Source organism: Eschrichtius robustus, chromosome 14, assembly GCF_028021215.1.
Source record: "Eschrichtius robustus isolate mEscRob2 chromosome 14, mEscRob2.pri, whole genome shotgun sequence".
Classification (NCBI taxonomy): domain Eukaryota; kingdom Metazoa; phylum Chordata; class Mammalia; order Artiodactyla; family Eschrichtiidae; genus Eschrichtius; species Eschrichtius robustus.
In genome coordinates, this window is record NC_090837.1 from 19,498,639 (window position 1) to 19,524,794 (window position 26,156).

The 26,156-nt window shown below is 40.8% G+C and overlaps 2 protein-coding genes across 4 annotated transcripts in view; one reads left to right on the top strand and one right to left on the bottom strand.

Annotated features, from left to right (window-relative positions):
* CORO1C (coronin 1C) overlaps nt 1–26,156 on the top strand; it is an 82,147-nt gene that overhangs the window by 44,045 nt on the left and 11,946 nt on the right. For all 3 annotated transcript variants that reach the window (XM_068562780.1, XM_068562781.1, XM_068562779.1), the window contains one exon: nt 7,869–7,991. In XM_068562780.1, coding sequence (XP_068418881.1) covers nt 7,869–7,991 — 123 coding nt within the window. The remainder of the gene's footprint in view (nt 1–7,868; nt 7,992–26,156) is intronic.
* On the bottom strand, nt 378–916 carry LOC137776588 (glycine cleavage system H protein, mitochondrial-like). Its single transcript, XM_068563189.1, has one exon. It carries the CDS (start codon nt 914–916, stop codon nt 395–397), a length of 522 nt encoding a protein of 173 aa, XP_068419290.1. The 3' UTR covers nt 378–394.

Here is a 26,156-nt window from a genome sequence, read left to right on the forward strand (position 1 = left end):
TTCTCCACTGTCATTTATTTCCAGTGGCAAGTTCATTGAGTATTTTGACCCAAATCCAGGGATGGCTGTAAGCAAGTTACAATATTATATAAGGTTAAGATAGCAATGTTATCCTTGAATTACATAATTTTTATAACTAGTTTTACCACAGATAATTTCAGGAATTCTGAGTATTATAACTGGAGACTAGCCTAAAAATCACAGGGTGTTGTGAAAAAGATGCATAGTGTTTATCTGAAATCATTAGGAAGTTAAGGGGTATTTTCTTCAGGCAACAATGTTTCCAGTAGTTTCTTTTGCTAAAAGTTGCTTTTTAAAAATCTATCCACCACTAATTTAAGACAACTATGCTAGATTAAGTTGTTTCAAACTAGTTTATTTAGGGGTCCCATTTTCACTCCTCAATAGATTTTATGTATTTCTCATATGCTTCTTCACTCATTAGTTCATCTAGTTCTGAAGGGTTACTGAGTGTCATCTTGATCAGCCAACCATCTTCATAACAAGATTTGTTGACAAGTCCTGGATTTTCTGCTAGAGCTTCATTAATTTCAGTTACTTCTCCTGATAGAGGAGAATAGAGTTCACTAGCAGCTTTCACACTTTCCAAAGCACCAAATTCCTCTTGTTTGTTCAATTTTGTCCCAACTTCAGGCAGACTACAGTAAACAACATCTCCCAAAGCTTCCTGTGCAAAATTGCTGATTCCCACTGTTCCAACACCGTTTTCTGTTGTTACCCATTCATGTTTGTCTGTGAATTTACGACCGGACAGCAGAGCGGGGCCGGCGCGCAGCGCCCGGACGGCGCCCGCCCGCAGTCCCCAGGGCCGCGGCGGGCAGGGCGCGTTGGGCGCAGAGATGGCGCGCAGGCTGCAGATCGCGGCCCGCACGCTGCACGCCACTTGCAGCGCCATGTTCGCAGGGGTGCAAAGGGTCTCTGCACAGCATCTAGAGCACCCCTGGCCGGAACTTTATTATATTTTAATTATTTTTTTAAAATAGGAAACAAACAAAATAATAGGACACTCATGTACTCACCTACAAGATTAAACAGATGTTAATATTTTGCCATGTTTGTTTCGTATCTCCCATTTTTGAAAACAGTAAAGCATAACAGGTGTAGCTACAATACCATTCTCCTTTCCATCTTTTCTCCTTCCCCAGAGGTAATCGTCTCCTCCAAGTTGGTATGTATCATATGTTTGTACTTTATTACATGTGTATGTACCTATAACATAGACTATTATTTTGTATGTTTTAAACTTTTATATAAATGATATTTATTCTTATACCAAAGGACAGTTACATTGCTTCTGCGTTTTTCACCGTTTCCAACAGTGCTGCCATGAATACCCTTGTGCAAAATATGGGAGCGTTTCTCTCCACAGACCATCGAGAAGTGGTATTGCTGAGGGGTGGGCAACTTCAGCTCCAGCTGTTTCCAAATTGCTCTCAAAAGGAATCGTAGCAGGATACTCTCCTGTGCGTAGTTTTTATGAGTTCCTCTTTCCAAACATGTTTGCCAGCACTTGTATTTAGACTTCTAAATTCTTGGCAGTTTTAATAGGTGTCAAATATTACCTTATCGTTTTAATTTGCAGTTCCCTGATTACCAGTGAGATGGAGTACTTTACATACATCTGTTGGCTTTTCAGGCTTCCTTCCCTGTAGATCCCTGTTCATATCATTTGCCCCTTATTCTATTAAGTTGTTTGTTGATTTTGTCAGGTATATATTTTACGTATATATACATACATACATATATATATGTATATACACACACACACACACACACACATAGATATAAAATATTCTCCCAATCTGCAACTTGTTTTTTCACTTTACTTGTGTTTTTTGAGAACAACCCACACTGCTGAATTTGCATTGCTTTTTTCCCCCTTCCTTTTTTGAGGGGAGTTTGCATCAATATTTATAAGTCACATAGGCCTAAGTTTCTCTTCCTTACACTGTCCTTCATATCAAGGTGGTACATTCCTTATGTAGTGAGTTCAGCAGTGCACCTTTATTTTTTATTCTCTGGGAACACTGGTTTGAGATGATTTCTTCCTGAATGTTTGGGAAAACTCATCTGTAAAACCATCTGGGCCTATTATTTTTGGTATTTACTGATTGATTTTGGGTGGGCAGTGATGTGTGGAGTTACAGTACTGGTTCTTTTTTTATTATTATTATTTTTACCTTTGGCTGCGTTGGGTCTTCATTGCTGCACGCGGGCTTTCTCTAGTTGTGGCGAGCGGGGGCTACTCTTCGTTGTGGTGCGCAGGCTTCTCATTGCGGTGGCTCCTCTTGTTGCAGAGCATGGCCTCTAGGTGCGCGGGCTTTAGTAGTTGCAGCATGTGGGCTTCAGTAGTTGTGGCTTGCGGGCTCTAGAGTGCAGGCTCAGTAGTTGTGGCACATGGGCTTAGTTGCTCCGTGGCATGTGGGACCTTCCCGGACCAGGGCTTGAACCCGTGTCCCCTGCATTGGCAGGCGGATTCTTAACCACTGCACCACCAGGGAAGCCCACGGTACTGGTTCTTTTATGGTTCTGGGTCTCTTTAGGTTTTCTGTTATATTGAAGAAGTTTTGATACATCACACATTTTCTAGGAGCTTGCTTATTTCATCTGGAATTTTAAGATTTGTTTTAGCTATATCCCACGAGTTTTGACATGGCATGTATTTACTGACCAATTTTAACCTTTTTCTATTGGCTATTATGATTTTCTATGTGAATTATTTAGTAAACTAAAATTTTTTCGGGGACTTCCCTGGTGGTGCAGTGGTTAAGAATCCGCCTGCCAATGCAGGGGACACGGGTTCGAGCCCTGGTCCGGGAAGATCCCACATGCCGTGGAGCAACTAAGCCCGTGAGCCACAGCTACTGAGCCTGTGCTGTAGAGCCTGCGAGCCGCAACTACTGAGCCCGCATGCCACAACTGCTGAAGCCTGTGCACCGAGAGCCCGTGCTCTGCAACAAGAAAAGCCACCGCAACGAAGAAGCCCCTGCTCGCTGCAACTAGAGAAAGCCTGCGCTCAGCAATGAAGACCCAACGCAGCCAAAAATAAATAAATTAACTTATTTTTAAAAAAAAAGAGGGCTTCCCTGGTGGCGCAGTGGTTGAGAGTCTGCCTGCCAATGCAGGGGACACGGGTTCGAGCCCTGGTCTGGGAAGATCCCACATGCCGCGGAGCAGCTGAGCCCGTGCGCCACAACTGCTGAGCCTGCGCGTCTGGAGCCTGTGCTCCGCAACAAGAGAGGCCACGATAGTGAGAGGCCCGCGCACCGCGATGAAGAGTGGTCCCCGCTTGCCGCAATTAGAGGGAGCCCTCGCAGAGAAACGAAGACCCAACACAGTCATAAATAAATAAATAAATAAATAAATAAAAGAACGTGAATTTCTTTAAAAAAAAAAAAAAGAAAAAAAGGAGAAGAAGAAGCCTGATACCGTTTATGTTCCTGGTACAGTAGGCAGGGTAGGAGTGATGTCGAGGACTTGGATAGGTTGGCAAACATTTTTTCAAAAAAACAAACTTTTCAGATGCATTGGAGATTTTTGGCTTATATTTTTCTGTTAATTTTTAATTGTATAGCGTTCTACTCAGAACATGCTCTGTACAGTATTGATTCCTTGGTAGTTTCTGAGATTTGCTTTGTGGTATCCTAATTGGTGATTTTTTTAAAAAAAGTTTATTAGTGTGCTTGGAAACAAAAATATGTGTGTTTTAAAATGTTGGCTACAAGTTGTAAATATCCATTAGATCAAGCTTGTTACTTTTGTTAAAGCCGTTTATATTCATACTGATTTTTGTCTGTTTGATCTCTTAAATCTTTATTAGACTCTCTTAAGATTATGGTTTTGTCATTTTCTCCTTGTACTTCTGTCAATTTCTGCTTTAATTATTTTGAAGCTTATGTAGTTAGATGAGTTAAAGTCCATAGTGACTGTAGCTTTTCTCTGAATTGTTTCTTTAAATGTTAAAATGTAATCTTAAATAATGCATTTCACCTTAAAAATCTGTTTGTTCTAGTATAAGCACCTGGTACATATTTTTATATCCCTTCCCCTCCTTTAGTTGCCTTTTTGTATTATTATTTTGTAAATGTGTCTTATAGCTGGTTTTAATCTGATCTGAAACACCTCGTCTTTTAGCGGGTGAGTTTAAGTCATTCATATTTACTGCGGTTTGTGATTTATGGTTGGTTTTATTTCCACCATCTTATTTTGTGCTTTCTAGTTTTCATGCTTTTTCTTGCCTTTTTTTCTTTTTATTTCCTCTTTCTCTTTTATTCAATGAGTTTTTAAAATTCCACTAATCTTCCTCCCACTCCATACACTTTTTGGAAGTTATATAGTCTCTGTTAGTGTTTACCCTTAATTTTAACATACTTACATGACTTAAAGTCTAAAACTAGTCAAATTTTCTGCCTTTTTCTAGGGAAGGGCCCTGAAACCTTTGAATTCTGATCATATCTTTCTTTTTTTTTTTAATAAATTTATTTATTTATTTATTTATTTATGGCTGTGTTGGGTCTTCGTTTCTGTGTGAGGGCTTTCTCTAGTTGCGGCGAGCGGGGGCGACTCTTCATCGTGGTGCGCGGGCCTCTCACTATCGCGGCCTCTCTTGTTGCGGAGCACAGGCTCCAGACGCGCAGGCTCAGTAGTTGTGGCTCACGGGCCCAGTTGCTCCGCAGCATGCGGGATCTTCCCAGACCAGGGCTCGAACCCGTGTCCCCTGCATTGGCAGGCAGATTCTCAACCACTGCGCCACCAGGGAAGCCGCATATCTTTCTATCTTACATGTTATTGTTGTTATAGTGTTTTAGTTCTGCCTTGTCTTACCTGTACTCCAGTTAGTCATAATTACTACTGTTGTATACAGTCAATGCCTATTTACATTGACCACATTTACCAATTTTTTTGCTCACTGCTTGTTTTGGTATCCCAGTTCGTTCTTCTGGTTCACTTTCTTTTCCTGAAATAAGTCCTTGAACTTAGTTCTTTGAAATTAATTTTGAAATTCTTAGAGATAAGTCCAAGAACTTAATTCTTTGAATAAGAGTCTTTAAATGGTAAATTTTCTGTATCTTTTTGTTTAAAAATGTTGGGGTTTTTGTTTGTTTTTTTGGTCATCACTTTTGAATGATAGTTTATCTGGGTATAGAATGCACAGGTGGTTGTTTTTCTTCCCATTTCTGAGATAGTTTCTGATGTCTTTGTTTCTGTACTTGCTTTTGAGAAGTCAGCTCACAGTTAGTCTAGTTATTCTCTCTGTAGGTAATCTGTCTTTTCTCTATGGCTGCTTTTGTTTGAGATTTTATCTTTGTTTTAGGTGTTCTGAATTGCACTAGGATATTCTACTTGGGACCTGTGCCTCTTCAATCTGAAGACTTATGCCCTCAGTTAAACTTGGAAAATCCTCAGCCCTCACCTCTTCAGTTTTTTGTTTCTCTTGCATCCTCTCCTTCTGGAATGTCTGTTGCAATGTGTGTCAGGCCTCAACCTGGCCTTTGTGTCTCAGAATGTTTTAAATTACTAAATATCACACATTCAAGAGAGTAACTATATCTATAGTTTAAATAATAATAATACATAATAAAACAATAATAATATTAAAAAACAAAACACCTGTGAGTTCACCGCCAGCACCTTGAGTAGTGGACCCATTACATGGGGTAGGAACTCCAGGGGAGGAGCACTCACAGGGGGAATTAGGTAAAACTACCTGGCTTGGGTGCTTAGTAGCAGTTCCTTCTTTAAGGAAGGATACGGTCAGGGCTGTTGGTAGAATGGATTCCGGCAGTTGTTAAATTTTGGGTAACATTTTTTGAGCACTAGAGGTGCTGGGACAGTACCAAGTGCTTTACGTTGATTGTCTCAGTTAATTCTCACATCAGCTCTTGAAGAAAGAATTCTAGCGTTCTCGTTTTACAGGTGAGAAACTGAGGTCGCCAGATGCAGTAATTTGGCCAGAGCCTCAGGGGAGAAAATGGCAGCGCCACACCCCAGCCCTGGCAGCCTGGTCCCTGACCCTCACTGCTTCTTGGCCTGTCAGTGACCCATGTGGCTTCTCATACAAGACCCAGGTTCTCTGTAATACTGTGTTTCTTCCTTGGCATTTTCTTTTATGAATTCCTGTTTTGGGTGATGCAATTCAGGAGACCAAAACTCTGGGTTGAATTAGTTTTGCAAGAGAAAGGGGGAGCGTGTGAAAAAACCCAGGCCTCAGATCCGTAGGCTGGTGCACCTTCACACTTCAACTCAGAACTCACCTTTCTGCGCAGAAAACCTTCCCAAAGGCTGGAGTCCCCGCACAGCTGCTTGAATGTCCTCTTCTGTGTTCCTGCCACCTTGGGCCTGTCCTGGTGCTGCACGTCTTGTGCTGCGCTCTAACTGGAGCTTTAGGTGGACTCCACGCTCGGCCAGGACAGGGCGCCCTGCTCACCTCTGTGTCTCCAACACTCAGCTCAGTGTCTGGCCCAGAGTTCACGGATAACACACGCTTGTAACTCTTAATGATTGAGTAAGTTAACATGTTATACAGGAAGAACTAATAATAAGTGCCAGCTTTTTATTGAGTATTTACTGTATTCTGGGTACTCTAATTAATTTTTTACACACCTTATACAGATCGTTGTAATGCTAGGTTATGATTTACCTCATTTCTCATTTACTCTTCACGGTAATCCTGGGAGGTAAGTATTACTGTTACTCATTTTACAGATGACGAGCTGAAGCTTAGAGAGATTACCTGTCTGAGATCACACACTGTTTAACCAAGAGAGCCTGGACTTGAATCCATATCTGTCTGACTCTGGAGCCTGTGGTCTTTGTGCTTTAGCACACTGCTTCTCTGGAGATTTCCACAGTCAAGTCAAAGTGGAGAAATCCAAATTTACTGATCTTGAAAATTTTCCAAGAAGCCGGCCCCCGTGTTGTGACAGCTGGCCATAACAGGAGAGTAGCATCAACCAAAAAATAGGTTCACTTTTGCATTGTGGTGATTACTTTCTGTTCACCTGCGTTTAGCATATGTAGAAGAACGTCAGCAAGGACTGGCATTAACCTTTTTAAAAGGAAGCAGCTTTTGTACGGCTGTTGTTGTAATAGCATTTGTCTTGGTTAACACCAGACAGAATTGGTCCGATAAGCCAGATTGGCTTGTTAGGTTCAAGTGTGTAACATGAGCACGTTGTGACGGTTGCTATGACCAACATTAGAAGTTGTGTTCTTAATGAGATGTGGAGCTGGGTAATGGCTGAGAGCTAAGGTGGTTACTTAGAAGGCCCGGCTGGCGTTTCTGTTGATGGAATAGACCTAGACATTGAAACGTACTATGTCCTTCGGCCCCTGAGCAGTGGTTAAAGCTTTTCTTTTTATTACCTTCACTTTGCTTGCTCACTGGAAGTGCCATCCACTTCCGGAACTGTTAATTTGTATATTCAAGGGCATTAGCTTATCATATTAAAGGTTATATTTTACATTTTGAATAATACCAGGTTTGGTTTTTTTTTAAACAGTAAAAACACACCTATAATTTACAATAGGCTATTGTTAGAATTGTACTGTGGTAAAAAGACTCTTGTATTCTCTTTTGCTGTGTCTATTAATGCCGTTGATTAAATAAAATCTCTGTGGTTCTGGAAATGTAGATCCTTAATTTGATGGAGTATCCTTGGTAGTAACTGTTTCTAGAAATGCAAGTTGACATTTCTTAACAGTTGACGTTGGCTGATAGGAACGTCATAATTTGTAGATTCTTGAGAGTTTGGGGTAGAAGTAATAAAGGAGAAGTGGGTCTGACAAAACATACAAACTCTGTGGCATTGATGTTACATAATAGGTCTGTTTCTCTCTCCTTTCAGACTGGTCGAATTGACAAATCCTACCCCACAGTGTGTGGTCACACAGGACCGGTGCTGGACATAGACTGGTGCCCACATAATGATCAGGTCATTGCCAGCGGCTCAGAGGACTGCACGGTTATGGTAAGTTCCCTCGGTGTGGTGGGCACACAGGCCAGCGAGACTCACCTACTGCCTTCAAAGAATGTGTGTGTGGAGGCTTGAAATGCAGAAAATCATAGAGTTTTGATTGTCCATTGGACTATACAAGAATTTAACGACACTGAAGTTTAACTGCAGATAAGCCATCTTACAAGTTTATATCAAGGAGTTGTACTCTGTTGTCTTTTTTCTTCTTTTGCTTGTGTGTGTGTGCATCCTTGTTAACAGCTGACACATCTGCTTGATGGGAAGATTTTAGGGAAAGTAAAATGACTTTCAAATAATTCTGTGAATGTCATTGCACCACATGACCTCCCTCCCCTCTAAAAAAGGAGAGAAAAAATTGCTAGCATGAATTGCATATTACAGTGAAATACGATGCCAAAGGTTAGATAGATAGATGGGATATGAAACAGATATTGAAAGATAGTAAAGAGTTTTTGTAGGTACTTATTTCCAAGCTAATGTCTAGTGGACCCTGGTTAACGAAGTCCTTTTTATGCAGATGTACAAATAACCAACCTGAAAGATTGTTAAAGTAAGTTCTGTATGTTCCCCAGTTTAGATTCCAAACGTAGGTTATGTATGAAACCAGGCTTTGGAGTACTTGTGAATGTGAAGCTTCTTGTTCTTGATTATGTTCTTCTTAGCCTTCAAATGTAATTATGAGTTTGGATCCATTTTTAATCCTAGCCCAACATCTGCTGCAAAGACTGGGCAAGAGAGCAGACAGGGAGCCCTGAAGTCATGCCTGGAGTGGCGGCAGGTCGTCCCTCAGGCAGCCTCACACCTGGCAGGTGGAGAGCTGCGAGAACTGCACTTTGGTTATCCCCCTCTTGGTTTTCTGTGCACGGAACCAGACTTAGAAACATTGTTTGGAAGGCTTTGTTAATTACAGTTATTTTACATAAACAGAAATTAATTCCTGAACTGTGCCATTTAAACGTTTACCCATTTTTCCTCATGGACTTTTGGCTGAGGATAACTCCTCCTGTGATCTCATGATTTTGGCAGCCAAAGTGTATTAAAGAAATATGCTGCTATTAAAAGGAATTGTTCCATTTAACATGCCTTGCTAAATTGATCATTTGAATGGCTACAGACACATTTTGCTAAGGGAAAGGAACAGTATTTAGACCTGATGCCCAAATCTTAAACTAAGAGTCTTAACCTTTCTTGGAAAAGTGGGTTTGATCCATCCCTCCCCATCTCCAGCATTATTGGTCACATTGCCCTTTAAAAAAAAAACCTTTGTATTATAAAACACTAAAAAAACAGTTAAGTGAGTTCAATTAAGTGAAAAAGTGAATTGAGGGACTTCCCTGGTGGCACAGTGGTTGGGAATCTGCCTGCCAATGCAGGGGACACAGGTTTGATCCCTGGTCCAGGAAGATCCCACATGCCGCGGAGCAACTAAGCCCGTGCGCCACAACTACTGAAGCCCACGCGCCTGGAGCCCGTGCTCCGCAACAAGAGAAGCCACTGCAATGAGAAGCCCGCACAGCACAACGAAGAGTAGCCCCCGCTCGCCACAACTAGAGGAAGCCCACACACAGCAACAAAGACCCAACGCAGCCAAAATTAAATAAATTAAAAATAAATAAATTCATAAAAAAAAAAGTGAACTGAGTTAGGAGATTTATTACTGAGTGAACACCCTGTGACTGCCACCCAGGTCAAGAAATGGAACTTTCCCAGGCTTCTCAGTCTCTTCCCTGTGCCCCATCCCAGTCCCCATCCACCCCTCCCTCTCCAAGTAACCAGTAAAACTCACTTCCTTGCCTTTCTTTGTGGTTTTAATCACTCAAGTGTGCATCTCTAGATGCTAGAGCTTAGTCTTCCAAGTTTTAAAAACTTGATATGCCTTTTAAGTCTTTCCTAATCTACAGGTTCCTCCTCCATCCTTTTCTTGTTGAAGAAGCCTGATCTTTGACCTGTTGCTTCCAGAAGTCCAGAGTTTGCTGATTGCACCCTCGTGGTCCAGTTCAACCTGCTACTCTGTCTTTCAGATTCCCTGTGAGTTGGCAGCTGGATCCTAGAGCATGATTAGATTCAGATTCCATCCCTTTGACAAGCCTAGAGCTCGTGCTCTGGTCTCCCCTCAGGAGGCACGAGGTGTCAAGATGCCTGTTTTTTTGCTCTTTTTTTGATTTGTGCAGTTATTGATGCCCAGCACCTAGGTCCAGCAACTCATTAGGGCGTCTCAAAATGGTGATATGAAATGCTATGATTTTGTTTTCAGTTTTCAGCTGGTAAGATTTTTAAGGTGATGCTCTCTCTTATCTACTATTTAGTTACCCAGGAGTATAGTTCATATAGGAAAGCAGGGTAAATGCTTGATTCTTTCCTTTTATTTACCCAGTTTTCAAAATAATGAATTCGTTCTTTATCTTCCTCAGAAGGTGACCAATTAGTTTTTTGTTTGGAGGTTTTTTTCTCCCTTTCATTTCATTTTGAACTGAATGGATTTCGATCTATTACAATTCTTTTCTCAAAGCTCAGGGGATTCAGTCTATGTTAATGGGAACCTCTTCACAGTTTCCGAGTCCTTCTGAAGTGACCCTACTTGTTTCTGTTGCTTCCTTGCTCTCCGGTATGTCCAGGTGTCCCAGGCCCATCCCTGACCCCACACCTCAAATCTGCCACTTCTCTCAGAAGCTCTGGTTTGTTTTAATGGAAAATGGAGTTTCTAGATCACTCTCTGAGTGCTTAGGGATGCTCATTGTTACCGTAGCGATCATTGTTTTTAAGACTTTGCAGTAAATTTGGCTAGAATATACATATATATTTAAAGATATAATACCTTGTGACTTCGTCTTAATCTTTCCAGTTCAAATTCAGGACTGTATAGTTTTTACCTAACTTCTTTAATAATACATCTCTGTCTCCTTTCTTTCACACCAAGAATCCTGGTTCTCAGGGGTTCGGGATGAATTAGAATATCCTAATCTATCTCATTTGCTTTTTCACAGTATACATACAATAGTCTCACACTAAAAATACTAAGAGTATCACCACCATTATGATTACTGAAAGCAGTTTTAAAAAAGAAAAGGCACTTGGATCATCTGAAGCTCCTTCTCTGGTAGATTCTAGACCCCAGTACTCTGGAAACCAACCAGAGAGGGCTCCCTTCCGGGACAGGGCCCCACCCTGAGGAGCAGTTCCAAGGGATGGAATCAAATAGGAAAGGCTCGTGGGAACTGTATTCTCTTAAGTTCTTCTATACTGACAATAGCTTGTTGTGACCTTTATACTTAAAGGTGAATTTTTCTGGGTATAAAATTCTTGGCTTGCAGTATTTCCTTGAGTGTCTAAATATTTCATTTTCTTTTGGCATAAAGTGTTGCTGTAAAAAATCAGATGATCAGAAAAAATCTGATTTTCTTTTCCTTATAGAGTATATGTTCTTTTTGCCTAGATGTTCATAAGATTTTTTTTTCTTAAAATGTAGTAATTTTACTAGACTATTGTTGGTTATTCTGAGTTGGTATTTCTGTGTGTGATGTGCTCTTTCAATATATGGTTTCAGGTGTTTCGCACCCCCGATCCTCCACCACCACCCCACCCCCACCCCGCCCCTAAGTTTTCTTGACTTAAGAGTCTTCAGTATTTGTTCTGTTCCTTTGCTTTGGTTTTTCCCTTCAGGGACTCCTGTTATCCAAATGCTTTATCTTATTTACCTATCTTTGATATTTGTCAGTTTCTCTCCAAACCTTTTTTCTCACTCATTTCTTTTAGGCTAAAATTTTTCTGCTTTTTACCTTTTATTTCTTTGGGGACATTATTTATGTTTATTTGCTCTTAGTTTCTTTGTTAGTCTTCGTTTCTAAAGTACTTTTCCTTTTATTTCTAATTTTTTTCTTGATTTCCGCCACCTTACTTTTGAGTTTTTCAAGTTCTGATTTATAACGTTTCCTGTCTTGTATTGTTTTCTTAATAACGTCTTTCGAAATGTGTGTGATAGTTTTTATCTTTCTTTGGAGCTGGTCTTGTTAGCATTCTTGTACTGTCTGCAGGGATGTATTCTCTTTTTTTCTCATAGTAATTTTGGAGCCTGGATTTTTTTTTTTTTCCTCCCTCTCTTATTTTTATGTGAATTTAGTTTTCCTGAGCTTTCAGAAGCTGGCTTGGTTCATAAAGCTGTTCTAACTTCACAGAGCTCCCTCTTCTGTCCTTTTCAGGTAGTGTTCAGAAACATGGTGGCTTGCTGTCAGATTTCCTGACCTGCTTTTTTTTGGTCTTTCTGATTCCTTTGTCCATCTTATTTCTGTCCTGCTCAGATTTGATTCCATTTCTTGGAATTTCCACTCAGTGTGGGCCTGTCTCAGAAGGGAGTCCTCTCTGGTTGGTTTCTAGGGTATTGAGGTTTAGATTTCTCCAGCCCCTTCATACCTTTTTCGTTTCAGGTCCCTGTTCTCACCTGCTGTTGGAGAAGGCAAAGCCCCTTCCCGCTTCCGTTGTGACCTCATATTGGCCTGCTCTTCTCAGATCTGTGGGGCACTGCATTGCTGCCCCATGATTTTTTTCGCACAGAGGCCGACAACACACGGGTTGTGTGGCTGTTGGTGGTTTTCCTCCACACACTTGCATTTGGGTTATCACCTAGTTTTGTGTATATATTGTCCCTGTGTTTTTGTTTTGTTATCTGCCTCCTCTGTGTTTTTCTTGAGGGACTTGGGAAGATCCCAAAACTGTGCTGCCACTGACACCACCATCGTCCCAGAATCCTCTGATGTTGCCCTTTTATTGGTATTACCAGAGTGAACATTTTGTAAATTAAATAATGCTTTGGGATAAATCTTCCTCCTAGTTTTTTTTTCACTCCCTTAACTATGGTGCTGATATTTTAATCACTTAATGTCCCCCAAATCATTTGTTATTATTATTGGGGGGTAATTACAAAATGCTTTAACAACTCAGCAGTTGAAAAAAAAATTTAAAGAAGTATTTGATCTTCTACCCCACGTGCTTCTTTTTTTTTTTTAATTTTTGAATTTTATTTTACTTATTTTTTATACAGCAGGTTCTTATTAGTTATCTATTTTATACATATTAGTGTATATATGTCAATCCCAATCTCCCAATTCATCCCACCACCACCCCCATCCCTGCCACTTTCCCCACTTGGTGTCCCTACATTTGTTCTCTACATCTGTGTCTCTATTTCTGCCCTGCAAACCAGTTCATCTGTACCATTTTTCTAGGTTCCACATATATGCGTTAATATACGACATTTGTTTTTCTCTTTCTGACTTACTTCACTCTGTATGACAGTCTCTAGGTCCATCCACGTCTCTACAAATGACCCAATTTTCTTCCTTTTTATGGCTGAGTAATATTCTATTGTATATACGTACCACATCTGCTTTATCCATTCATCTGTCGGTGGGCATTTAGGTTGATTCCATGTCCTGGCTATTGTAAATAGTGCTGCAATGAACATTGGGGTGCATGTGTCTTTTTGAATTATGGTTTTCTCTGGGTATATGCCCAGGAGTGGGATTGCTGGGTCATATGGTAGTTCTATTTTTAGCTTTTTAAGGAACCTCCATACTGTTCTCCATAGTGGCTATATCAATTTACATTCCCACCAACAGTGCAAGAGGGTTTCCTTTTCTCCACACCCTCTCCAGCATTTGTTGTTTATAGATTTTCTGATGATGCCCATTCTAACTGGTGTGAGGTGATACCTCATTGTAGTTTTGATTTGCATTTCTCTAATAATTAGTGATGTTGAGCAGCTTTTCATGTGCTTCTTGGCCATCTGTATGTCTTCTTTGGAGAAATGTCTATTTAGGTCTTCTGCCCATTTTCTGATTGGGTTGTTTGTTTTTTTTAATATTGAGCTGCATGAGCTGTTTATATATTTTGGAGATTAATTCTTTGTCTGTTGATTTGTTTGCAAATATTTTCACCCATTCTGAGGGTTGTCTTTTTGTCTTGTTTGTAGTTTACTTTGCTTTGCAAAAGCTTTGAAGTTTCATTAGGTCCCATTTGTTTATTTTTGTTTTTATTTCCATTACTCTAGGAGGTGGATCAAAAAAGATCTTTCTGTGATTTATGTTAAAGAGTGTTCTTCCTATGTTTTCCTCTAAGAGTTTTATAGTGTCCAGTCTTACATTTAGGTCTCTAATCCATTTTGAGTTTACTTTTGTGTATGGTGTTAGGGAGTGTTCTAATTTCATTCTTTTACATGTAACTGTCCAGTTTTCCCAGCACCACTTATTGAAGAGACTGTCTTTTCTCCATGGTATATCCTTGCCTCCTTTGTCATAGATTAGTTGACCATAGGTGCGTGGGCTTATCTCTGGGCTTTCTATCCTGTTCCATTGATCTATATTTCTGTTTTTGTGCCCGTACCATATTGTCTTGATTACTGTAGCTTTGTAGTATAGTCTGAAGTCAGGGAGTCTGATTCCTCCAGCTCCGTTTTTTTCCCTCAAGACCGCTTTGGCTATTCAGGGTCTTTTGTGTCTCCGTACAAATTTTAAGATTTTTTGTTCTAGTTCTGTAAAAAAATGCCACTGGTAATTTGATAGGGATTGCATTGACTCTGTAGATTGCTTTGGGTAGTATAGTCATTTTCACAATATTGATTCTTGGAATCCAAGAACATGGTATATCTCTCCATCTGTTTGTGTCATCTTTGATTTCTTTCATCAGTGTCTTATGGTTTTCTGAGTATAGGTCTTTTACCTCCTTACGTAGGTTAATTCCTAGGTTTTTATTCTTTTTGTTGCAATGGTGAATGGATTGTTTCCTTCATTTCTCTTCCTGATCTTTCGTTGTTAGTGTATAGGAATGCAGGAGATTTCTGTGCATTAATTCTGTATCCTGCAACTTTACCAGATTCATTGATTAGCTCTGGTAGTTCTCTGGTGGCACCTTTAGGATTCTCTATGTGTAGTATCATGTCATCTGCAAACAGTGACAGTTTTAATTCTTCTTTTCCAATTTGTATTCCTTTTATTTCTTTTTCTTCTCTGATTGCCGTGGCTAGGACTTCCAAAACTATGTTGAATAATAGTGGCGAGAGTGGACATTCTTGTCTTGTTCCTGATCTTAGAGGAAATGCTTTCAGTTTTTCACCATTGAGAATGATGTTTGCTGTGGGTTTGTCATATATGGCCTTTATTATGTTGAGGTAGGTTCCCTCTCTGCCCACTTTCTGGAGAGTTTTTTTTATTATTATTATTATTATTTTTAACATCGTTATTAGAGTATAATTGCTTTACAATGGTGTGTTAGTTTCTGCTTTATAACAAAGTGAATCAGCTATACGTATACATATATCACCATATCTCCTCCCTCTTTTACGTCTCCCTCCCACTCTCCCTATCCCACCCCTGTAGGTGGTCACAGAGCACCGAGCTGATCTCCCTGTGCTATGCGGCTGCTTCCCACTAGCTCTCTGTTTTACATCTGGTAGTGTGTATATGACCATGCCACTCTCTCACTTCATCCCAGCTTACCCTTCCCACTCCCTGTGTCCTCAAGTCCATTCTCTATGTCTGTGTCTTTATTCCTGTCCTGCCCCTAGGTTCTTCAGCAACTTTTTTTTTTTTTAAGATTCCATATATATGTGTTAGCATATGGTATTTGTTTTTCTCTTTCTGACTTACTTCACTCTGTATGACAGCCCACCTCAGTACAAATAACTCAATTTCGTTTCTTTTTATGGCTGAGTAATATTCCATTGTATATATGTGCCACATCTTTATCCATTCATCTGTTGATGGACACTTAGGTTGCTTCCATGTCCTGACTATTGTAAATGGAGCTGCAGTGAACATTGTGGTATGTGACTTTTTGAATTATGGTTTTCCCAGGGCATATTCCCTGTAGTGGGATTGCTGGGTCGTATGGTAGTTCTATTTTTAGTTTTTTAAGGAAGCTGCATACTGTTCTTCATAGTGGCTGTATCAATTTACATCCCCACCAACAGTGCAAGAGGGTTCCCTTTTCTCTGGAGAGTTTTTATCATAAATGGGTGTTGAATTTTGTCAAAAGCTTTTTCTGCATCTATTGAGATGATCATACGGTTTTTCTCCTTCAATTTGTTAATATGGTATATCACATTGATTGATTTGCGTATATTGAAGAATCCTTGCATTCCTGGGGTAAACCCCACTTGATCATGGTGTATGATCCTTTTAATCTGCTCTTGGATTCTGTTTGCTAGTATTTTGTTGAGGATTTTTGCATCTATATTCATCAGTGATATTGGTCTGTAATTTTCGTTGTTTGTAGTATCTTTGTCTGGTTTTGGTATCAAGGTGATGGTGGCCTCACAGAATGAGTTTGGGAGTGTACCTTCCTCTGCAATTTTTTGGAAGAGTTTGAGAAGGATGGGTGTTAGCTCTTCTCTAAATATTTGATAGGATTCACCTGTGAAGCCATCTGGTCCTGGACTTTTGTTTGTTGGAAGATTTTTAATCACAGTTTCAATTTCATTCCTTGTGATTGGTCTGTTCATATTTCCTACTTCTTCCTGGTTCAGTCTTGGAAGGTTATACCTTTCTAAGAATTTGTGCATTTCTTCCAGGTTGTCCATTTTATTGGCATAGAGTTGCTTGTAGTAGTCTCTTAGGGTGCTTTGTATTTCTGTGGTGTCTGTTGTAACTTCTCCTTTTTCATTTCTAATTTTTTTGATAGGAGTCCTCTCCCGCTTTTTCTTGATGAGTCTGGCTAATGGTTTATCAGTTTTGTTTATCTTCTCAAAGAACCAGCTTTTAGTTTTATTGATCTTTGCTATTGTTTTCTTTGTTTCTATCTCATTTATTTCTGCTGTGATCTTTATGATTTCTTTCCTTCGGCTAACTTTGGGTTTTGTTTGTTCTTCTTTCTCTAGCTCCTTTAGGTGTAAGGTTACATTATTTATTTGAGATTTTTCTTGTTTCTTGAGGTAGGCTTGTATAGCTATAAACCTCCCTCTTAGAACTGCTTTTGCTGCATCCCATAGGTTTTGGATCATCGTGTTTTCGTTGTCATTTGTCTCTAGATATTTTTTGATTTCCTCTTTGATTTCTTCAGTGATCTCTTGGTTATTTAGTAACGTATTGTTTAGCTTCCACGTGTTTGTGTTTTTTACGTTTTTTTCCCTGTAATCGATTTTTTTTAAAGATGTTTTTAAAATTTATTTATTTATTTATTTATTTATTTATTTATATTTGGCTGTGTTGGGTCTTCGTTGCTGTGCGAGGGCTTTCTCTAGTTGCGGCAAGCGGGGGCCACTCTTCATCGCGGTGCGCAGACCTCTCACTATCGCGGCCTCCCTTGTTGCAGAGCACAGGCTCCAGACACGCAGGCTCAGTCGTTGTGGCTCACGGGCCCAGTTGCTCCGCGGCATGTGGGATCTTCCCAGACCAGGGCTCGAACCTGTGTCCCCTGCATTGGCAGGCAGATTCTCAACCACTGTGCCACTAGGGAAGCCCCCTGTAATTGATTTCTAATCTCATAGTGTTGTGGTTGGAAAAGATGCTTGATATGATTTCAGTTTTCTTAAATTTACTGAGGCTTGATTTGTGACCCAAGATGTGATCTAATCTATCCTGGAGAATGTTCCGTGTGCACTTGAGAAGAAAGTGTAATCTGCTGTTTTTGGATGGAATGTCCTATAAATATCAATTAAATCTATCTGGTCTGTTGTGTCATTTAAAGCTTGTGTTTCCTTATTAATTTTCTGTCTGGATGATCTGTCCATTGGTGTAAGTGAAGTGTTAAAGTCCCCCACTTATTGTGTTACTGTCAATTTCCTCTTTTATATCTGTTAGCAGTTGCCTTATGTCTTGAGGTGCTCCTATGTTGGGTGCATATATATTTATAATTGTTATATCTTCTTCTTGGACTGATCCTTTGAGCATTACGTAGTGTCCTTCCTTGTTTCTTGTAACATTCTTTATTTTAAAGTCTATTTTATCTGATAATGAGTATTGCTACTCCAGCTTTCTTTTGATTTCCATTTGCATGGAATATCTTTTTCCATTCCCTCACTTTCAGTCTGTATGTGTCCCTAGGTCTGAAGTAGGTCTGTTGTAGACAACATATATATGAGTCTTGTATTTGTATCCATTCAGTGAGCCTACATCTTTTGGTTGGAGCATTTAATCCATTCACGTTTAAGGTAATTATCGATATGTATGTTCCTATTACCATTGTCTTAATTGTTATGGGTTTGTTTTTGTGGATCCTTTTCTTCTCTCGTGTTTCCCACTTAGAGAAGTTCCTTTAGCATTTGTTGTAGAGCTGGTTTGGTGGTGCTGAATTCTCTTAGCTTTTGCTTGTCTGTAAAGCTTTTGATTTCTCCGTCAAATCTGAATGAGATCCTTGCCAGGTAGAGTAATCTTGGTTGTAGGTTCTTCCCTTTCATCACTTTAAATATATCATGCCACCCCCTTCTGGCTTGTAGAGTTTCTGCTGAGAAATCACCTGTTAACCTTATGAGAGTTCCCTTGTGTGTTATTTGTCATTTTTCCCTTGTTGTTTTCAATAATTTTTGTCTTTAATTTTTGTCAATTTGATTACTATGTGTCTCGGCGTGTTTTTCCTTGGGTTTCTCCTGCCTGGGACTCTGTGCTTCCTGGACTTGGGTGGCTATTTCCTTTCCCACGTTAGGGAAGTTTTCGACTATAATCTCTTCAAATATTTTCTCTGGTCCTTTCTCTCTCTCTTCTCCTTCTGGGACCCCTATAATGCGAATGTTGTTGCGTTTAATGTCGTCCCAGAGGTCTCGTAGGCTGTCTTCATTTCTTTTCATTCTTTTTTCTTTATTCTGTTCCATGGCAGTGAATTCCACCATTCTGTCTTCCAGATCACTTATCTGTTCTTCTGCCTCAGTTGTTCTGCTATTGATTCCTTCTAGTGTATTTTTCATTTCAGTTATTATATTGTTCATATCTGTGTGTTTGTTCTTTAATTCTTCTAGATGTTTGTTCTTTAATTCTTCTAGGTCTTTGTTAAACATTTCTTGTATCTTCTTGATCTTTGCCTGCATTCTTTTTCCAAGGTCCGGGATCATGTTCACTATCATTATTCTGAATTCTTTTTCTGGAAGGTTGCCTATCTCCACTTCATTTAGTTGTTTTTCTGGGGTTTTATCGTGTTCCCTCATCTGGTACGAAGTCCTCTGCCTTTTCATTTTGTCTGTCTTTCTGTGAATGTGGTTTTTCCTTCCACAGGCTGCAGAATTGTAGTTCTTATTGCTTCTGCTGTATGCCCTCTCCCCACCTGCTTCTTAATACCTCATTTTCCCCTTTGTTCTCCTGAAGATGAAAGACCAGTGTACAACAAATCAAATGATTTCAAACAGCAACATTATTAATTAAAAAAAAAAAAAAAAAAGCAGAAAAGTTCTCTGTAGTTTCCCAAGTGTAGCCTCCTGGTAATAATAGCCCAGGACCTGCAAGTGTAGATGGATATCAAGGCCCAGCTCCAGTAGAGAAAGGATGCTGAGATAAGCCCAGGTCACTTAAATGCTCTCAGCCTCCGTTGCCTTACATGCTTAAAAAACTAAATGAAATAAACAAGCCAATTGAGAGGATCAAGGAAGTATACTGAGTTACTGTTTTTTACAGTGAGTTTTGATATATACTTATAGTGGATTCATGGTAGTAAGAATATCTTTAGCAAATAATTTAGTAGAAAAAAACACAGTGGAACCAATTTATCAAATGAACTGTAAAATGATTATCTTAATTTAAAAAAAACACTTTTTGAATTTATAGTATAATTCCATTATGTCCTCTGCATTTAAGCAGTGATTTATTCACTGTGTGAGAATTGATTCTGTGGCAGTCATGTTACGTTGATTGCAGTTTTGGAGAGGGAATGCCAGCCTTATGGTACATTCATCCATCTTTTAGAGATGGCTTCTTTAAGCAGCCGAAAAGTAAATTATATTGGCACGGTTTGCCTTTGGTGTACTACCTTTTTTTTTTTTTTTTCTGTTGTTTGGCCGCGTTGCTTGGCATGTGGTGTGGGATCTTAGTTCCCCAACCAGGGATCGGAACCTGTGCCCCCTGCGGTGGATGCACGGAGTCTTAACCACTGGACCGCCAGGGAAGTCCTGGTGTACTACTTTTGAAGTGGTGTTTTGTATGAGCAGATAGCAATGATATAAACCCTCTTCCCAGAAACTGTACTCTGCTCCTAGGTTTTCCAGACTTTTGGTACTGTGAGTTCTTTTCTCTATCTCTCCTCACGGAGAGTTTCAAAGATTGTAGCTGTTAAGTATTTTACTTGGGAAAATTTTAGCTCTCAGAAAATAACAGTGTTTAAATAATACAAAGGGCAGCCAAGGGGAATTCCCTGGCGGACCAGTGGTTAGGACTCTGCGCTTTCACTGCTGAGGGCCTGGGTTCAATCCCTGGTGAGGGAACTAAGATCCCACAAGCTGAGTGGTGCGGCCAAAAATAAATAAATAAATAAAATGAAATAAAAGAGCAGGCAAGGTAAGTTTAGGGAATGATGTTGATTCAACACTGTCCCTTATCTGCAAACACAGATGCAAAAACTGGCGAATTCAGACAGTGGCGCTGCCTGACTGGTTCTTCCAGAGTCTAGGAGAGGGAAAGATCTTGCAGGAGGAGCGTCTTATTTGCCTTTACCTAGATGTTCTGATTGGTCCCAAATGATGACGTTTAAATGGACACTTTTCCCTTTTCTCAGATCAGTCTTAAACTCCTGTGGAAATCAACGAAGATAAACTCCCTATTTTACCCATTTTTGCTTCTGTTGTAAATTTTCCTATTGCACTTTTTGCCTTGAAATAAAGGTAGAAGTGATGTGGCTGGTGCTGGGAGCGCATTCCCCAGGACTCTGGTCCTACTCAGTCGTTCAGCAGGACTTCTTGTTATTTCCATTCTGTACAGATTGCATCTGGGCCATTGGCCAAGTGGATATTATAACCTTGGCACGTCGGAACCCAACTCTCACTTCTTGATTTTCTCAAAACCAATGTTGTTCTCAGTGTCATGGTTCATTTAGGAATGTCCTGACTCTCTGCATCCTGCCCCTTGGGGTGTTGGATCAGTGGCTTCTGCAGGGGGTTTGCTGCTCTGCAGCTGCTGCAGAATCTCAGACTCTCCCTGTCTCTTTAGATCGGCTCTTTCCTTCATTCTGCCTTTGGAATTGGTTTTCTCTACATTTTAAAAATGCGGCTTTTTGGGGGAATAGCCCTTTTTATTGCTGTAACTCTAGTGCCTAACCTGGTAGCAAGTTCACGATGGGTGATTAAAACAGGGAGGCAGTGTCTGGAAACACTTTGTGTTTGCTTTAAATTTGCGCTGTGTTTGAGAAATAAAACTATCAAATAAATGTACTTTAAAATGGTTACTTGAGAGAAACCCACGTTTCTTAACTTTCCTCGCTTTTTTTCTTGTTAGAACTGTTCTCTTGAGCTGTCCTTTTTCCATATTTAGAAAGTCACATGGGAAAAGGATGCCAGTGATATAGTCATTCCTGAATGGATGCTTAAAGTTGTTTTTTCCAGAACCACGTTGGGTTTTCACCGATTGATTCACTTTTTCATCTGGAAGCCCTAGAGACTAATTATGGTTTTTTTCCTTTCTTTCAAAGCAAAACAAGACAAAACATTGCCATAGTAATGTGTTGTCCACATAGAAAATTCCAGGAATACACAGTGTTATTTTAAAAAAAAGAAAAGAAAAGAAAAAATCAGGAGGAGAGGGGATAGCTTGTAGTGCTGCCGTGCTGAGATGCCCACTCAGGGCACAGCAGAGGGTGTTTGATGCCACTTCTCCTCTCTACTCACCGCATATGTTTTTGGAAGAGCCAAGTGGTATGAGAGTCCTAGCCGCAGCCATGGAACAGAGAGAAGCTGACGGACCAGCCTGGAAATCAGAGCCGATCTCATTTGTGCTAATTGGCCCGGGCATGAACTGGAGCTTTCACACATATGATATCTTGGATATAAACAGCCCTGCAGTTGGGTACAGGGCTGAATTAATTTGAAGACAAATTAATTTCATTCCATAGAATCCTGCTGTCCAGACTTAAAATTACATGTTGGGGTCATAGGGGTCACAGTTCCAGCAAGAAAAATAATCATGAACGTATAGTAGATCCTTTTTTTGCCAAGCACTGTTTTAAGCCTTTATGTGGTGATTATATTTAACCATTGTTAACAGCACAGTGAGGCAGGAGTGTGTCCCATTTTACCACTCAGGAAACACAGGCCCGGGGGTGACAGTTTTGTCAAAGGTCGCCCCGTTTGCAGTAGTTCACATTCGGGTAGTGCTTGGGGGTGCAGAACGTATCAGCTCATTTGACCTTTGCATTTACCCCTGAGGAGCAGAGCCGCTGCTGTCCCCCGTATGGAACGAGGAAATCGAGGCTCCCGGAAGTGAGGCCCCTTCTTAGTGCTGACACATCCAGTGAGTGTCCCAGCTCTGGTGGAGACCGTGTCTTCTGATGCTCCAGGCCAGCATCCTTTCCACCACACCAGGCTGCATCCCAGGTTATGCACAAGAAAACTAAACAGGGACTGAATGGGACTTCTGCAACCTCTCCAGTCCAAACTGGAAGGCCGTTGCCGGCTGCAGCAGAGAGCCCTACAGAGGGCAGAGAGGCGCGTACCGACAGGCCTGCGAGCAGGGCCAGCAGGCCCGAAGCAGGGCTGTGTCTGCTTCGTGTGGAAGGACTTACAGATGTGCCGGCCCTTCCCCGCAGGCCGCCTTTCTCCCCACAGAGGCCGGAGTGCCACTGTCTTTGCGTTTCATCGTACAGGCTTTTCTGGTCACTCTCCCCTGCCTCTGGGAATCCTCATGCTGTTGTTATCTTTCTTACTCTGGTGACTTTTCCCTGTCAGCCCCTCAGCCAGCCTCTTTGGAGCATCAGCTCTTTAGAAAATTGTTCTCTGCGTCTGTTTTTTATTTTGAAACTGGATCCTTGATTTCCTTCCTTCCTTCTCCCCTTCCATCTCTTTTTTTTCTTTATAAATTTATTTATTTATTTATTTATGGCTGTTTTGGGTCTTCGTTCCTGCATGCAGGCTTTCTCTAGTTGCGGCGATTGGGGGCTACTCTTCGTTGTGGTTCGCGGGCTTCTCATTACGGTGGCTTCTCTTGTTGCAGAGCACGGGCTCTAGGCACGCAGGCTTCAGTAGTTGTGGCTCGCGGGCTCTAGAGCACAGGCTCAGTAGTTGTGGTGCGTGGGCTTAGCTGCTCCGCGGCATGTGGGATCTTCCCGGACTCGAACCCGTGTCCCCTGCATTGGCAAGCGGATTCTTAATCACTGCACCACCACGGAAGTCCCATCTAAGTGCTTTAGATTCATGTTACCACATTGGTCTCCAGACAACCCCAGTGAAGGCAGGTTCATTATTATTCCCATTTTATTGACGAGGAAACTCAAGGCCCAGACAGGTGAATGTCCCCAAGGTTGTACAGCTGATACATAGCAGAATCAGGATATTCTTCACCCCTGCACCGTACTGGGGGCACTGACTGTGTGCCAGGCACTATTCCAGGACTTTCTTAACTCAGTCCTCACAGCAGCCCTAGGAAGCACAGATATTGATGCTTCCCTGTGCGGTGATGTTGAACTGTTTGCCCAGGACCATCACAGTAAAAGGCCCGGGCAGGACTTGAACCAGGGTCCGTTTGGCTCCAGAGCCCATGCTCCATCCATCTGCTTGTCTTTGCTGTCTTTTTGACTTTCGGCCTCATAGACAGCTCTGCTTTGTTAGACCGTAAACCCTTCGAGAGCGGGACCTGGGTTTAGTTGTCCTTCCCCACTTGCCTGGTGATGGACCTGCGTTACGGTGGCTACTCAAGAAAAGTGCTGCACAAGTGAGTAACCGAGGTAGTGAGATGGGTTAGGTGCCTGGATGAAAAATACATAAGCCTCGTTGAGGGAACCGTGGAACCTGCCAAAAGTGAGACAAAGAAAGGGACAGAGAGTTTCCTCATTTTTAAAATTATATAATAAACGTTTTGTTCCATCGTTAACATCTCCTCGCCATCCAAGGAAAAGATGGATGAAGAAGCTAGAGAAAGGAAAAGATGAAGTCCCATTATGAGCTCTCATGTTTAAGACAGGAAATGCTGCTTATATCCAAAGCCTCCCATCACTCCACGCCTCATTAGGGATTTAGAAAACGCACTGCTTAATCTCCGTCATTCAGGCAGTGAAGGTTTTACGATCCTTGTGGGAAAACCCAGCAGCCCGTGGTCACAGTGCCCCCTGGAGACGGCAGGTGGAATTACCACGCTTTCCGTCCTAAGCCTGAGCCGGAATTCATCTTGCAAAATGCATTTCCTGTTGAGTCTCTGAAGTCTCGTTTCATAATTGTTTCTCTGCCGACTTCGTGCTTTGATTAAACCAGTAGTTGTTTTCTGTTCCTTCTATTCACAGTTTCAGTCCTGCTTTACATTCAAATAGCCAAGTTCAACGTGGAAGCTGTTTTACTGTGCATAAACCCTTGAATAAAAATAGGTGAGAGCAAACAGATAGCTCTGGAGGGTAACAGATGCCCACACTCAGAGTCTGTTATGTTGGTGGAGAGAGGCAGTGGTCTGGGTGAGGGGTTGGGGGAGGCAAGGTAGGTTCCCTTTGCCTTCCATGCTTGTTCATATCTGCCGTGTTTAAAATCTGCTGAATGATGAGCGTGCAGGGGAAATTAGGTGACGTCGTAAACTTACGCCCTCAGAAGGCAGGTTTATGAACGATCATTTAATTCACGACTTTCCTGCAGTCGTCAGACTGGCAACATTTTTGTTCTGATTTTTTTCAGGACAACAGAACCGAGCTGAACCTTAAGCACTCCTAATTCAGACTCTGCCTTCCACCAAGCAGCCGAAAACAGACAGTTGTTTGTCTCCTCCTTAAAAATCCCCAACAAAGGAAAATTCTGTTTCTCACTTGTTCTACTGTTGAGTATGATTTTTTCCCACTGGCAAGTTCTAAATTTGTTATGAACTAGTTCCATAAGATCTCTTTTGGTAGAAGATTTACTCACTTTAATCTTCATACAGAAGAAGATAATTGTTTTAAACGTTAGCCTGTTCACAAACTTAAATGTTACTTAATATCTGGTTTTAACAGCTTTATTGAGGTATAATTCACATACAGCTTACCCATTTAAAGTGTACAATTCAGTGGTCTTTAGTATATTCATAGATATGTACCACCATCACCACAGACAATTTTAGAATGTTTTCACCACCTCAAAAAGAACCCCCCACAAAGAAAGAAACCCCATATTCTTTACCTATTGCACCCCTCCCCCACCCCCAGCACTAAGCAACCACTAATCTACTCTCTGTCTCTATAGATTTTCCTTTCTGGACATCTCATATACATGAATCCTACAATATGTGGACTGTCCTCACTGGCTTCTTTACTTAACCTGACATTATCAAGCTTCATCCATGTTGTAGAGTGTGTCAGTACTTAATCCCTTTCTGTGGTCATATATTCCTTCACGTATCACATTTTGTGTATCCATTTATCAGTTGCTGGACATTTGGGTTGTTTCCACCTTTTGGCTGTTATGAATAATGCTGCTATAAAATTTGTGTACAGGTTTTAGTGTGGACATATATTTTCATTTCTCTTGGGTAGGTACCTAGGAGTGGAATTGCTGGGTCATAGGTAACTCTGTTTGATCATTTGAGGAACTTCCAAACTGTTGCCCAAAGCGGCTGCACTGTTTTTCATTCCCACCAGCAGTGTATGAGGGCTCTGAATTCTCTATACCCTCGCCAATGCTTGTTGTTATCTGTCTTTTTGATTCCAAACTCCTAGTGGATATGGAGTGATATTTTCTTGTGGTTTCGATGTGCACTTCCCTGACGGCTAATAATGTTGGGCAGCTCTTCATGTGTTTTTTTGCTGTTCATATATCTTCTTTGAAGAAACATCTAGATTCCTTGCTCATTTAAAAAATTTGGTTATTTTCCTTTTATTGTTGAGTTGTAAGAGTTCTTTAAATATTCTAGATAAAATTCCCTTTTCGGATAGATATATGACTTGCAAATTATTTTCTCTCATTCTGTGGGTTGTCTTGTCACTTTCTTGATAGTGTTCTTTGAAACACAAAAGTTTTAAATTTTGATGAAGTCCAATTAATGTTTTTCTTTTGTAAGAAGATTTCTTTAGTACATGTTACAAAGCTATTAGGTA

What these genes read in the sequence shown, in the direction of transcription:
- LOC137776588 (XM_068563189.1), bottom strand. Translation starts at nt 916, where the DNA reads ATGGCGCTGCAAGTGGCGTGCAGCGTGCGGGCCGCGATCTGCAGCCTG.